Source organism: Papio anubis, chromosome X (assembly GCF_008728515.1).
Source record: "Papio anubis isolate 15944 chromosome X, Panubis1.0, whole genome shotgun sequence".
Taxonomy (NCBI): Eukaryota; Metazoa; Chordata; class Mammalia; order Primates; family Cercopithecidae; genus Papio; species Papio anubis.
Window position 1 is genome coordinate 87,510,848 of NC_044996.1, and position 15,510 is coordinate 87,526,357.

General features: G+C 40.2%; 2 protein-coding genes across 5 annotated transcripts in view; one reads left to right on the top strand and one right to left on the bottom strand.

The window, feature by feature from the left end:
• Window positions 1-15,510, top strand: part of MTMR8 (myotubularin related protein 8) — a 62,884-nt gene that overhangs the window by 14,831 nt on the left and 32,543 nt on the right. The gene's annotated exons all lie outside the window — the stretch shown is intronic.
• LOC110742101 (40S ribosomal protein SA-like) lies at window positions 2,703-3,720 on the bottom strand. Its single transcript, XM_031660747.1, has one exon. It carries the CDS (start codon window positions 3,665-3,667, stop codon window positions 2,780-2,782), a length of 888 nt encoding a protein of 295 aa, XP_031516607.1. The 5' UTR covers window positions 3,668-3,720; the 3' UTR covers window positions 2,703-2,779.

Here is a 15,510-nt window from a genome sequence, read left to right on the forward strand (position 1 = left end):
CTCACAGATCCACAGACTGTACAAGAAGCATGGCTGGGAAGGACTCAGGAAATTTACAATTATGGCAGAAGATGAAGGGGAAGCAAGCACATCTTCACATGGCGGAATAGGAGAGAGAGCGAGCAAAAGGGGAAGTGCTACACACTTTTAAACCATGAGATCTCGTGAGAACTCACTGTCATGAGAACAGCAAGGGGGAAGTCTGTCCCCATGATCCAATTACTCTCACCAGGCCCTTCTTCCAACATTGCGGATTACAATTCGACATGATATTTGGGTGGGGACACAGAGCCAAACCATATCATTACACCCTGGCCCGTCCCAAATCTTATGTCCTTCTCACATTTCAAAACACAATCATGCCTTTTTAACAGTTCCCCAGAGTCTTACTTCATTCTAGCATTAATTCAAAAGTTCAGGTCCAGAGTCTTATCTGAGATAAGACATATCTCGTGTACTTATGAGCCTGTAAAATAAAAAAAGCAAGTTAGTTGCTTCCAAGATACAATGGAGGTACAGGCATTGGGTAAATACTCCCACTCCAAAGGAGATATACTCACCAAAACTAAGAGGCTACAGTCTCCATGCAAGTTTGAAACCCAGCAGGATAGTCATTAAATATTAAAGCTCCAATATAATCTCCTTTGACTCTATTTCTCACATCCAGGCCACAGTGATGCAAGGGGTGGATTCAGAAGACCTTGGGCATCTTTGCATTGTGGCTCTGCAGGGTACAGCCCCCTTGGCTGCTTTCACAGACTGGTGTAGAGTGCTTGCAGCTTTTGCAGGTGCACAGTGCAAGCTGTGGGTGGATCTACCATTCTAGGGTCTGGAGGATGGTGGCCTTCTGCTCACAGCTCCGCTAGGCAGTCCCCCATTGGAGACTCTTTGTGAGGACTCCAATCCCACATTTCCCCTCCACACTACCCTAGTAGAGGTTCTTCATGAAGGCTCTGGCTCCACAGCAGACTTTTGCCTGGACATCCAGGCATCTCCATACATCCTCTGAAATCTAGGTGGAGGCTGCTAGGCCTTATCTCTTGCCCTCTGAGCACCTGCAGGCTTAACACCATGTGGAAGCTGCCAAGGCTTGTAGCTTGCAGTCTCTGGAGCAGCATCCTGAGACATATCTGGGGTCCTTTTAGCCATGGATAGAGCTGGAGTGGCTGGGACACAGTAGTGTCCCCAGGTTGCACAGGGCAGCAGGGCCCTGGGCCCAGACCATAAAACCTTGATTCACTCCTGGGCCTCCGGACCTGTGATGGGAGGGGCTGCTGTGAAGGTCTCTGAAATGCCTTTGAGGTATTTTCTCCATTGTTTTGGCTATTAACATCTAGCTATTCTTCACTTATGCAAATTACTGTATCCAGTTTGAATTCCTCCCCTGAAAATGGGTTTTCTTTTCTACCACATGACCAGGCTGCAAGTTTTCTAAGCTTTTATGCTGTGCTTCCCTTTTAAATATAAGTTAGAGTTTCAGATTATCTTTTTGCTCACATATATGAGAATATGCTATTAGAGGCAGCCAGAGTACATCTTCAACACTTTGCTGCTTAGAAATTTCTTCCTCCAGATACCTTCAATCATCACTCTCAAGTTCAGAGTTCCACAGATTCCTGGAGCAGGGGCACAATGCCGCTAGTCTCTTTGCTAAAGCATAGTAAGAGTGACTTTTACTCCAGTTCCCAATATGTTCTTCATCTCCATCTGAGACCACCTCGGCCTGGACTTTATTGTCCATATCACTATCAACATTTTGGTCACCATTCAACAACTCTAGGAAGTTCCAAACTTTTATCTTCCTGTCTTCTTGTGAGCCCTCCAAACTTTTCCACCCAAAGCCTATTACCCAGTTTCAAAGCTGCTTCCACATTTTCAGGTATCTTTTTAGCAATGTTCCTCTTTTCTGGTACCAATTTTCTGTATTAGTCTGTTCTTGCATTGCTATAAGGAACTACCTGAGACTGGGTAATTTATGAAGAAAAGAGGTTTAATTGACTCACAGCTCTGCAGGCTGTATGTACAGGAAGCATGGCTGGAGAAGCCTCAGGAAACTTACAATCATGGTGGAAGCAAAGGGGAAGTAGGCACATGGTCACATGGTGGAACAGGAAAGAGTGAAGGGGAAGTGCTACACACTTTTAAACAACCAGATTGTGTGAGAACTCACTATCGTGAGAACAGCAAGGGGGAAGTCCACCCTTACGATCCAGTCACCTCCCACCAGGCTGTCCTCCAACACCGAGAATTACAATTCAACATGAGATTTGGGTGGGGACACAGAGTCAAACCATATCACTCAGTGAAACAATAGAATTTATTGCTCACAGTTCTGGAGGATGTGAAGTCCCAGATAAGATGCATGCAGATTTGGTATCTGGTGAGGTCCTACTTCCTGGCTCATAGACAGTGGTCTTTTTGCTGCCTCCTCACATGGCAGAAGGGGCAAACAGGCTCCTTTAAGCCTGTTTCATAAGAGCACTAATCCCAGTTGTGAGCAGAGAACCCTCATGAGCTCATCACCACCTAAATACTCCACCTGTTAATACTATTGCATTGGCAGGAGTTAGATTTCAACATATGAATTTTTGAGGGACACCAGCATTCGGACTATTCCACCTCTCTTCATTCCTGATAACTTTCCTTGCTCTGAAGTCTTGTATGTCTTGTATTAATATATGTACTTCAACTTCTTCTTTTTTTTTTTTTTTTTAGAAACTGATGTTTATTTTCCATCAGCCATTTTTCCTTGTTGCTTAAGAGCCTGTGCAAGAACAGCTTAAGACCATTCAGTGGTTGCTCCTACCCATTCAGTGGCCTGAGCAGTGGGAGCTGCAGACCAGTCTTCCGTGGCAGGCTGAGCACTCCATTCTTCAGTAGGGAACTGCTGAATAGGCACAGAGGGCACCTGCACACCTTCAGACCAGTCTGCAACCTCAGGCTGAGTTGCAGTGAACTCAGGAGCTGGAGCAGTCCATTCACCCTGAAATACCTCCTTGGTCACTGCCTTTTCAGCAGCAGCCTGCTCTTCTTTTTCAATCTCTTCAGGATCTCTGTAGAAGTAGAGATCAGGCATGACCTCCCACGGGTGTTCACGGGAAATGGTGCCACGCATGTGCAGAACTTCCTGAGCCAGCATCCACCACATCAAACCCACTGAGTGAGCTCCCTTGTTATTGCATGGGATGGCAATGTCCACATAGCGCAGAGGAGAATCTCTCTTACACAGAGCAATGGTAGGTAGGTTAACATAAGATGCCTCCGTGAGAGGCTGGTGGTCAGCCCTGGGGTCAGTAACCACAAGAAGCCGTGGCTCCCAGAAGGCTGCCTGAATCTGGTTAGTGAAGGTTCCAGGAGTGAAGTGGCCAGCAATTGGAGTGGCTCCAGTGGCAGCAGCAAATTTCAGCACAGCCCTCTGGCCAGTATTCCTGGAGGATATAACACTGACATCAGCAGGGTTTTCAATGGCAATAATGGCATGAGCCGCCAGCAGAAGCTTCTCCCAGGTCCTCTTCAGATTTATTATGTAGAGGCCATCACTTTTCCTTTTATAGATGTACTGTTCCATCTGGAAGTCAAGATTGGTGCCACCTAAGTGGGTTCCTGCTGCAAGGAACTTAAGGACATCCTCCTCCTTTATTTGCAGGACATCAAGGGATCCGGACATTGTGAAAGTTTCCTTTTAAGTTATGACGGGAATCCAGAACAATGCCGTATGGACCCCTCTGTAGGTAGCGTGGAAAGGCTCAACTTCTTTTGATTAGTGTAAGCATGGTATATCTTTCTCCATTCCTTTACTTTTTTTTTTTTTTTCTATTGAGACAGTCTCTCTCTGTCACCCAGAGTGGAGTGCATTAGTGTGCTCTCAGCTCACTGTAGTCTCTGCCTCCCATGCTCAGGCAATCCTCCCACCTCCTCAGTCTCCTGATTAGCTGGGACTACAGGCACCCACCACCATGCCTGGCTAATTTTTGTAGAGATGGATTTTGCCGTGTTTCCCAGGCTGGTCTCAAACTCCTGGGCTCAAATGATCCTCCTGCCTTAGCCTCTCAAAGTGCTGGGATTACAAGTGTGAGCCGCCACAGCTGGCCATTCCTTTACTTTTTTTTTTTTTTTTTTTGATTAAAACAATAGAAATTTGTTCCTTCACCGTTCAGGAGCCCAGGAGTCTGAAATTCACGTGTTGGCAGGGTTGCCCTCTCTCTGGAGGCTTTAAGGGAGAATCCTTCTTTATTGCCTCCTCCAGTTTCTGGTAGCTGTCAGAATTCCTGGTGGCTGTATCCATCGCTCCAATCTCTGCCTCCATTTCACATGGCCTTCTCTGTGTGCCGTCTCCTCTCTGTCTGTTATAAGGACACTTATCATTGGATTTACAGCCCGCCTTGGCAGTCCTGGATGATTTCGTCTTAGATCCTTAACTTACTTACATCTGCAAAGACCCCTTTTCCAAATAGGGTCACATTCACAGGGTCCAGGTATTAAAAAAAAGACCTGTCTTTCAGGAGGCTGCCGTTCAACCCACTATAGGTGTTCAGCAACCTTTTCCACTTCTCTTTAACTACTTTCATTCCACGCTTGGCTGAGTATAATCCTTATTCTGTTTCCTAAATACTGATAGTACTTCCTTGACTGATTTGTGAGCACTAACTCTGTTAGTCCTTTAGGGTAAAGAGCGTGCTTAGACATCTTTAATTCTATAACATTTGACACAGTGCCTGGCATATAGTAGATTCTCAGTGAATGTTTGTTAAATGAATGGTTGTAGGGAGGGATCATGCCTTGTTTATTTCATTTTCCCTTAAAATGCCTAACTCCATACTTTGAAAATAGTAGATACTCAAGAATCTTGAATTAAAGAAAGAATACTTTGAATATTCAGTTCTATCTGTCTCCCAGGGGAATCTTTCTGAAACCTGGACCTCTGGTTGCCCTAGTACTCTGCTCATGCACCTGTTTTGACATTTACCACAGGGTGTCTTTGGTTATGTTATGTTGAGTTGGGTTCATGTTTGCATTTCTTCAACAAATTATAAACTCCCAAGAGTTTATAAGTTATAATTTACAATGTCTCATACATTCTACTTTTATTTTGCATAGGATGTTTTAGCACAGAATCTGGTACATAGTAGGCATTCAAAAAAGTATTATTGAATTAAATCTAGCTTTAGTTGTTTGTATTTTTACTGGTGTCTGACTCTGTGGTAGAGTGAACATCAAGATATCTGGCTGAAAGAAAACTTCCTGAGTCCATTTGGCTTTTTTTCTTTGAGCCCAGTGCTGTATCATCTTACTACAAGATCAGTATTCTTCAGATTCAGTTACTTTGGCAGGAAGTTCCCATTATTACTACCTGGTCTTCTAATCTGTCCCTGCCCAAATATAATGTGGTGTGCTTAGATTCGGGTATCTTGGCATCTTCCCCTAGCCTCCATGCCTTGACTACATTTTTGTTACTTTTCTCTTTTAGAGGGTGGGCCATAGGGGTGGAAGATTTTTTTCAGTTCCCTTTCTCTCCCCAAGCACACACGGTTAATAAGTCTGTGGCAGTATAGTATAATGGCGTATTAGTTCATTCTCACACTGCTATAAAGAAATAACCGAAGACTGGGTAGTTTATAAAGAAAAGAGGTTTAATTGACTCATAGTTCTGCAAACTGTGCAAGTAGTATGGCTGAAGACGCCTCAGGAAATTTTCAATCGTGGCAGAAGGTGAAGGGGAAGCAGGTTTATTTTCACATGGCTGGAGCAGGAGAGAGAGAGAGAGAGGGATATACTACACACTTTTAAACAACCAGATCTCATGAGAACTCACTATCATGAGAACAGCCAGGGGGAAATCTGCTCTCATGATCCAATCACCTCCCACCAGGCCCCTCCTTTAACACTGTGGATTACAATTCAACATAGGATTTGGGAAGGGACACAAATCCAAACCATATCAAATGGTTAAGAGTTTGGGTTCTTGCTTCTCACTGCCTGCCTTTACCTCACCACTTAACCACCCATGTGGTCTTCGATAAGTTAATTTACCTCTCTGAGACCCAGTTTCCACATATATGAAATGGGATTAACAATATCATCTATCTTAAATAGTTATTATGAGGATTAAATGAGATAACACATGTAGAGTATAGCACAGTGTTTATCATCTCTCTTTGTTCCCACTTTTGGCTTGGACATACTCCCTAGATTGGTGTTATTGGTGTCTGTGGATTGATTGGCCCAGCCCTGTTAGAGTTATTTGTCTGACAATGAAGTACTCTTTTCCTTTAAGTGCATACGTATGCATTTTAATTTGTCATTGAAAAACATTACAGAAATTGCACTCTTGACCATTTATCCCAGAGAAATGAAAACCTGTTTTCATGCGGAAACTTGTGCACTAATGTTCATAGCAGCTTTATTCATAATAGCCCAAAACTGGAAACTACCCATATGTCCCTTCAGTGAGTAAATGGTTAGATAACTTGTGATATGTCCATACAGTTGCAATACTGCTAATCAATGAAAAGAGGTAAACTATTGATATATGCAAACACCTGGATGAATCTTAAGAGAATTATGCTGGGTGAATAAGGCCAATCTCAAAAGGTTACATACTGAATGGTTCTGTTTGTATAATATTCTTTAAAAATTAATTGTAGAGATGAAGAACAGATTAGTGTTTGCCAAGGGTTCGATGGAGAAGGGATGGGTGTGACTTTAAAGAAATAGCAGAAGGGAGTTTTGTGGTATGTATGTATGTATCATGATTGTGGTGATTGTTACACAAAGCTGTACATGTGATATAATTGCATATAGCCATACACACACAATTTATAACTGTACATAGTATACATGTATAACTACATATATAACTGGTATAATCTGAGTAAGATCTGTGGATTGTACCAATATCATTTTCCTGGTTTGGATGGCTTACTATAGTTATTGTAAGATGTTAAATTTTGGGACACTGGGCAAAAGGTCCTTAGGACCTTCCCGTAAATTTTTTTTTTTACAATTTCCTATGAATCTATAATTATTTCATAATAAAAAATAAGGTTTAAAAATCTTAACATTAAGGATTACACCAAATCCTGTCATTCTACATTTAGGCTACCGTTTTCATTCCATTATGTTCTCATTCAGTCTTTGTATGCATACCGACATTGTTTAACATATTTATCATAGTTTTACTTAACTTTTAAATTTATTATTATGTTAAGTATTTTTATACAGTTCTTGAAAGATTTTTAACGGCACCAAATTTCAGATCTAATTAATTTTTTGGACACTTAATATGTGAAAGGCACCTATCTAGAAACCTTAGTATTATATATCTACTTAATAGTCAATTTTAATATAATGTTCTTAAATTTACCGAATCCTTTCCCCTATTATTGGACATATAGGTATTTCTAGTTTTCTCCTATTATTGGCAGAATCTCAGGGAATATTCTCATGTGTATAAATTTGATTTTCTGAGGATAAACTTCTAAGAGTAGTGATATTGGGTCAAAGGATACTGGTTCATACTTATATGTTCTTGACAGTTTTTCCATATTACTTTCTAAAAGTGATATAGCATTGCAATCAGCAATGTATAAGGATAGACTTCAGAGGATAAACTGCTAAGAATGGGGTATTGGGTCAAAGGATACTGGTTCATACTTACATGTTCTTGACAGTTTTTCCGTATTGCTTTCTAAAAGTGATATAGCATTGCAATCAGCAATGTATAAGCATAGCAGTTTTACCACAACCATGCAGTATTTGATGTTTTGCAAATTTAATATGTATAAAATAGTAGCTCCATGTCATTTAAATTTAGCATTTCTGTCATTACTAGTGAAATTTAACTCATCACATTTTTATTTTCTCATATGTGAATTATCTGTTCATGTTCTTTGGCTCCTTCATCTGTTGAGCTTGTAATGCTTTTCTTATAAATGTAAATAAGCTATTTATACTTTAGAAGAATAATAAGGAGAATATTTTTGATATTGATTGATTTGTTAATTGATTGAGATAGGGTCTTGCTGTCTCACTTAGGCTGGTGTGGAGTGGCATGTTGCAATCACAGCCTCAAACTCCTGAGTTCAAGTGATCCTTCTGACTCAGCCGCCCAAGTAACTGGGATTACAGGCATGCACCACCATGTCTGGCTAATTATTTTTATTGTTTTTTGTAGAGACGAGTTCTTGCTATGTCACCCAGGATAGTGTTGAACTCCTGGGCTCAAGCAATCCTCCCACTTTGGCTTCCCAAAGTGCTGGGATTACAGGCTTGATCCACCATATCTGGTCTGTCTTGGATATTGAGGATCCCTAATTAGAGCACATTTATAGTTACAGTCATGCATCACTCTACCATGGGGATATGTTCTGAGAAGTGCTTCACTAGGCAATTTTGTCATTGCGTGAACAACATAGAGTGTACTTACACAAACCTACTACACACCTAGGCTATATGGTATATAATCTATTGCTCCCACCACCATTGTATTTGTGGTACATCGTTGACTGAAATGTTGTTATGTGGTACTTGACTGTATAAGAGAAAGCATCAAGGCCTCAGTAGATAAATGAATATCCTGTTCTTAAATGTCTTCAGGGAAAAAGCTGATGCCATTTTTGTGTTATCCCTTTTAGCTATATGTAATTTGCCTACATAATTTGTCACACCGATAGACTTTGGGCTAATGACTTGTGGATGTCAACAAGAGAATATATGAAATGAAAAGATCATTAGGCTGGCGACTTTATGTTCACAGGCATCTTGCCTTTCCTTTTTTTGTGTGTATGTAAATGAAAATCATGACACCTAAGGGTATGGACATACATGTAAATAGCATGAGTTCTGAACCACTCATTCACCTCTGAGTTAAAGAGGCCAACATCACACAACACCGTTTAAATATCTAAGATTGTTTCTCATGTTTCTGAAAAGAAAAGGTGGTATTTTAGTTTGTTTTGTTCTATTTTTCTAACCTCAGGTATATTGCATTGAGTTCATCACGTACTCCTCAATTCTTGGTACTTATCATCATTAGTCCATGAAAAGCTACCTCTCATTTTTATTTAATTAGCCTGTTTTTTCCCCATTCCACTCCCCCATCACAGGCAAGCATTCTAATATGATTAATGTGATTTGAATTAGAATGTGTCTTTCAAAACATGATAGTTGTTTTATACACATGAATTTTTAGTTTATATAGTGATGCCTTCTGTATGTCATTCTCTTTGTTACTTTTTTCACTGTCATATTTATTTTGCTGTATGTATGTCTAACCCATTGCTTCTAATAGCTGCATAATATCCCACCACATTTGACCTTCTGAATTGGCCTGTTATTACATTGCAATAAAGAAATACCTGAGACTGGATAATTTTTTTTAAATTATACTTTAAGTTCTGGGGTACATGTGGACAATGTGCAGGTTTGTTACATAGGTATACATGTGCCATGTTGGTTTGCTACACCCATCAACTCGTCATTTACATTAGGTATTTTTCCTAATGCTATCCTTTCCCCTGCCCCCTACCCCATGACGGGCCCCCATGTGTGATGCTCCCTGCCCTGTGTCCAGGTGTTCACATTGTTCAATTCCCACCTGTGAGTGAGTACATGCAGTGTTTGGTTTTCTGTCCTTGTGATAGTTTGCTGAGAATGATGGTTTCCAGCTTCATCCATGTCCCTTCAAAGGACATGGACTCATCCTTTTTTTATGGCTGCATAGTATTCCATGGTATATATGTGCCACATTTTCTTAATCCCATCTATCATTGATGGACATTTGGGTTGGTTCCAAGCTTTTGCTATTGTGAATAGTGCCGCAATAAACACACGTGTGCATGTGTCTTTATAGTAGCATGATTTATAATCCTTTGAGTATATAGCGAGTAATGGGATTGCTGGGTCAAATGGTATTTCTAGTTCTAGATCCTTAAGGAATCGCCACACTGTCTTCCACAATGGTTGAACTAGTTTACACTCCCATCAACAGTGTAAAGGCATTCCTATTTCTCCATATCCTCTCCAGCATCTGTGGTTTCATGACTTTTTAGTGATTGCCGTTCTAACTGGTGTGACATGGTATCTCATTGTGGTTTTGATTTGCATTTCTCTGATGACCAGTGATGATGAGCATTTTTTCATGTGTCTGTTGGCTGCATAAATATCTTCTTTTGAGAAATGTCTGTTCATTCCCCTTGCCCACTTTATGATGGGGTTGCTTGTTTTTTTCTTGTAAATTTCTTTAAGTTCTTTGTAGATTCTGGATATTAGCCCTTTGTTAGATGAGTAGATTGCAAAAATTTTCTCCCATTCTGTAGGTTGCCTATTCACTCTGATGGTAGTTTCTTTTGCCATGCAGAAGCTCTTTAGTTTAATCAGGTCCCATTTGTCTATTTTGGTTTTTGTTGCCATTGCTTTTGGTGTTTTAGTCATGAAGTCCTTGCCCCTGCCTGTATCCTAAGTGGTATTGCCTAGGTTTTCTTCTAGGGTTTGTATGGTTTTAGGTCTAACATTTAAGTCTTTAATCCATCTTGAATTAATTTTTATATAAGGTGTAAGGAAGGGATCCAGTTTCAGCTTTCTATGTATCCTTAGGCATTTTTCCCAGCACCATTTATTAAATAGGGAATTCTTTTCCCATTGCTTGTTTTTGTTAGGTTTGTTAAAGATCAGATGGCTGTAGATGTGTGGTGTTATTTCTGAGGTCTCTGTTCTGTTTCTTTGGTCTATCTCTGTTTTGGTGTTAGTGCCATGCTGTTTTGGTTACTGTAGCCTTGTAGTATTGTTTGGAGTCTGGTAGCCTGATGCCTCCAGCTTTGTTCTTTCTGCCTCGGATTGTCTTGGCAATGCGGGCTCTGTTTTGTTTCGATATGAACTTTAAAGTAGTTTTTTCCAATTCTGTGAAGAAAGTCATTGGTATCTTGATGGGGATGGCATTGAATCTGTAAGTTACTTTGGGCAGTATGGCCATTTTCACTATATTGATTCTATCCGTGAGCATGGAATGTTCTTCCATTTCTTTGTATCCTGTTTTATTTTGTTGACCAGTGGTTTGTACTTGTCCTTGAAGAGGTCCTTTACATCCCTTGCCTGATTGCCCTAGCCAGAACTTCCAACACTATGTTGAATAGGAGTGGTGAGAGAGGGCATCCCTGTCTTGTGCCAGTTTTCAAATAGAATGCTTCCAGTTTTTGCCCATTAAGTATGATATTGGCTGTCGGTTTGTCATAAATAGCTCTTATTATTTTGAGATACAACCCATCAATACCTAGTTTATTGAGAGTTTTTAGCATGAAGGACTGTTGAATTTTGTTGAAGGCCTTTTCTGCATCTATTGAGATAATCATGTGATTTTTGTCTGTTTATATGATGGATTATGTTTATTTTGCCTATGTTGAACAAGCCTTGCATCCCAGGGATGAAGCTGAATTGATCATGATGGATAAACTTTTTGATGTGCTGCTGGATTTAGTTTTCCAGTATTTTATTGAGGATTTTTGCATCGATGTTCATCAGGGATATTGGTCTAAAATTTTCTTTTTTTGTCGTGTCTCTGCCAGGCTTTGGTATCAGGATGATGCTGGCCTCATAAAATGAGTTAGGGAGGATTCCCTCTTTTTCTATTGATTGAAATAGTTTCAGAACGAATGGTACCAGCTCCTCTTTGTACCTCTGGTAGAATTCGACTGTGAATCCGTCAGTTCCTCGACTTTTTTTTGGTTGGTAGGCTATTAATTATTGCCTCAGTTTCAGAGCCTGTTATTGGTCTATTCAGGGATTCAACTTCTTTCTGGTTTAGTCTTGGGAGGGTGTATGTGTCCAGGAATTTATCCGTTTCTTCTATATTCTCTAGTTTATTTGCATAGAGGTGTTAATAGTATTCTCTGATGGTAGTTTGTATTTCTGTGGGGTCGGTGGTGATATCCCCTTTATCATTTTTTATTGCGTCTATTTGATTCTTTTCTCTTTTTTTCTTTATTAGTCTTGCTAGCGGTCTATCAATTTTGTTGATCTTTTCAAAAAACCAACTCCTGGATTCATTGATTTTTTGGAGGGTTGTTTGTGTCTCTATTTCCTTCAGTTCTGCTCTGATCTTAGTTATTTCTTGCCTTCTGCTAGCTTTTGAATGCGTTTGCTTTTGCTTCTCTAGTTCTTTTAATTGTGATGTTAGGGTGTCAATTTTAGATCTTTCCTGCTTTCTCTTGTGTGCATTTAGTGCTATAAATTTCCCTCTACACACTGCTTTAAATGTGTCCCAGAGATTCTGGTATGTTTTATCTTTGTTCTCATTGTTTTCAAAGAACTTCTTTATTTCTGCCTTCATTTCATTATGTACCTAGTAGTCATTCAGGAGCAGGTTATTCAGTTTCCATGAAGTTGAGCGGTTTTGATTGAGTTTCTTAGTCCTGAGTTCTAGTTTGATTGTACTGTGGTCTGAGAGACAGTTTGTTATAATTTCTGTTCTTGTACATTTGCTGAGGAGTGCTTTACTTCCAATTATGTGGTCAATTTTGCGATCCTTTGGAGGAGAAGAGATGCTCTGGATTTTAGAATTTTCAGCTTTTCTGCTCTGGTTTCTCCCCATCTTTGTGGTTTTATCTACCTTTGGTCTTTGATGCTAGTTACCTACAGATGGGATTTTGGTGTGGACATCCTTTTTGTTGATGATGATGCTAATGCTATTCCTTTCTGTTTGTTAGTTTTCCTTTTAATAGTCAGGTCCCTCAGCTGGAGGTCTGTTGGAGTTTGCTGGAGGTCCACTCCAGACCCTGTTTGCCTGCGTATCACCAGCGGAGTCTGCAGAACAGCAAATATTGCAGAACAGCAAATATTGCTGGCTGATCCTTCTGTAAGCTTCATCCCAGAGGGTCACCTACCTGTATGAGGTGTCATTTGGCCCCTACTGGGAGGTGTCTACCACTTAGGCTAAACAGGGTTCAGGAACCCACTTGAGGATGCAGTCTGTCCTTTCTCAGAGTTCAAACACCGTGCTTAGAGAACCATTGTTCTCTTCAGAGCTGTCAGACAGGGATGTTTAAGTCTGCAGACGTTTCTGCTGCCTTTTGTTCAGCTTTGCTCTGTCCCCCGAGAGTTGGGCTCTAGAGAAGCAGCAGGCCTTGCAGAGTTGCAGTGGGCTCCACCACGTTTGGGCTTCCTGGCAGCTTTGTTTACCTACTCAAGTCTCAGCAATGGCGGACACCCCTCCCACTGCCAGGCTGCTGCCTTGCAGGTTGATCTCAGACTGCTGCACTAGAAGTCAGCAAGGCTCTGTGGGCATGGGACCCACTGAGCTAGGCATGGGATATAATCTCCTAGTGTGCCGTTTGCTTATACTGCTGGAAAAGTGCAGTATTTGGGCAGGAGTGTCGCGATTTTCCAGGTACAGTCTGTCATGGCTTCCCTTAGCTAGGAAATGGAAATCTCCCACCCCTTGCACTTCCTGGGTTAGGCAATGCCCCACCCTGCTTTGACTTGCCCTCCATGAGCTGCACCTACTGTCCAACCAGTCCCAATTAGATGAACCAGGTACCTCAGTTGGAAATGCAGAAATCACTGTCTTCTGCGTCGATCACGCTGGGAGCTGTAGACTGTAGCTGTTCCTAATCAGCCATCTTAGAACGGAAGAGACTGGGTAATTTTTAAAGAAAAGAGGTTTAATTGACTCACAGTTCTGCAGTCTGTAGAGAAACCATAACACAGGCATCTGCCTCTGGGTAGGCCTCAGACAGCTTACAATCATGGCATAAATTGTAGGTGAGGAGCGGGCATCTCACATGTTTGGAGCAGGACCAAAAGAGTGAGAGGTGCCACACACCTTTAAACAACCAGATCTCACAAGAATTCACTCATTATCATGAGGACAGCACCAAAGGATGGGGCTAAACCATTCATGAGGAATTCACCCCCATGATCCATTCACTTCCCACCAGGCCCCACCGCCAACATTGGGTATTATATTTCAACATGAGATTTGGATGGGGACAAGTATCTAGACTATGTTACCTGACTATTCTCAAAGTGATGGACATATTCATCCTTACATGTCCTCTTGTAGACCTACATGAACATTTCTTTGGGCCCATTTTCAGGAATAGAATTGCTGAGTCGTAGGAAACATATATATATATTTTTTTGATTAAGTAGTTCCAGATTGCCCTTCTGAATGACCCCACCTGTCTGTAACCCCCTGGTTATAGTGGATGAGGATTCCTATATGCCTTCAACCCTACCAACACTTGGCATTTTCTTGCTTTCTAGTTTTTGCAAATCTTGTAGTCTTAAAGCAATATCTTATTTTAATTTAACTTTATTTTATTCCCAATGTTTTAAGCTTCTTTTCATGGTTGTATGCTTCTGGGATTGTCTCTTACGCAACTTGCCTGTTCTTATGCTTCATATATTTTTCTTTTGGGGCCTCTTTTTCTTATTGAGTTACAAAAGTCCCTTGTATATTCTAGATAATAATTCCTTGTTAGTTTTAGGAGTTGCACCTATTTTCTCCCATTCTGTTATTAATTTTTAAAAAGTCTTTCCCTGTTCATAGATCCAAGGTACTCTGCATTTTCCAATAACTTTATAGTTTTATGTAAAATTTACATATAGATGCATCTAGAATCTAGTTTTGTATATGGTGTTAGGTAGGGATATGGCTTTATCTTACTGCGTGTACTAATACTGTTTCCCCAACACATCTAGTAAATACTCTTTTGTCTGTCAATTTGTAGTGCCATGTTTATGCTCTGTTAGACTCCCATTTTTCACATCAGTCTGATTTTGAGCTCTGGTCCTTTTCCATTGGTTTATTTTTCTGTTTTTGCAATAGTACTAGAGGTTTTTGTTGTTGTTGTTGTTGGTGGTGGTGGTTTTTTTTCCCCACAGCTTGGAGTATGTTTTAATACCTAGTAGAGCAAATCTTACCCTCTTTACTTTGTTTTAAGTTTGATTTAGCAATTTGTGGGGTTTTGTTCTTCTATGTAAATTTAGAATAAGTTTATTAGAAAATCCACTTTGAAATATGATTGAAATTGTATTGAATTTATAGATTAATTTGAGGGATAATTGCCATTTTTATTATATTAAGTTGTCCTATCCAAGAGCATAGACATTATTTCATTAGATTGTATTCTATATCCTTCATTAGACTTTTAAAGTTTACTCTGTAAAGGTCTTGTATATGCTTGGTTAATTAAGCTAATTTCTAGATTCTATATAATTTTTGTTGCCATCATGAATGGTATTTTTATGTTTTCTAAGTGGTCATTGCTGGTGTAGGAAAATGTTATTGACTTTTGTAGGTTGATATTATATTTGGTATCCTTGTTGAACTCTTTTATATTAGCTCTGAGAGTTTGGTTGATTCTTTTCTTTCATTTTTTTTTTCTGGTTGAATGATTACCTTCTCTGTAAGTGGTGCCAAATATAGAACTTCCCTTCTGATCCTTGCATTTCTTAATTCCACGCCCCCTTTCCTCATAGTATTTAGCCACGATATTTAAAACAGTAGCAGTGATA

Bases quoted from the DNA above. Each gene is read 5' to 3' on its own strand.
- LOC110742101 (XM_031660747.1), bottom strand. From the start codon at position 3,667: ATGTCCGGATCCCTTGATGTCCTGCAAATAAAGGAGGAGGATGTCCTT.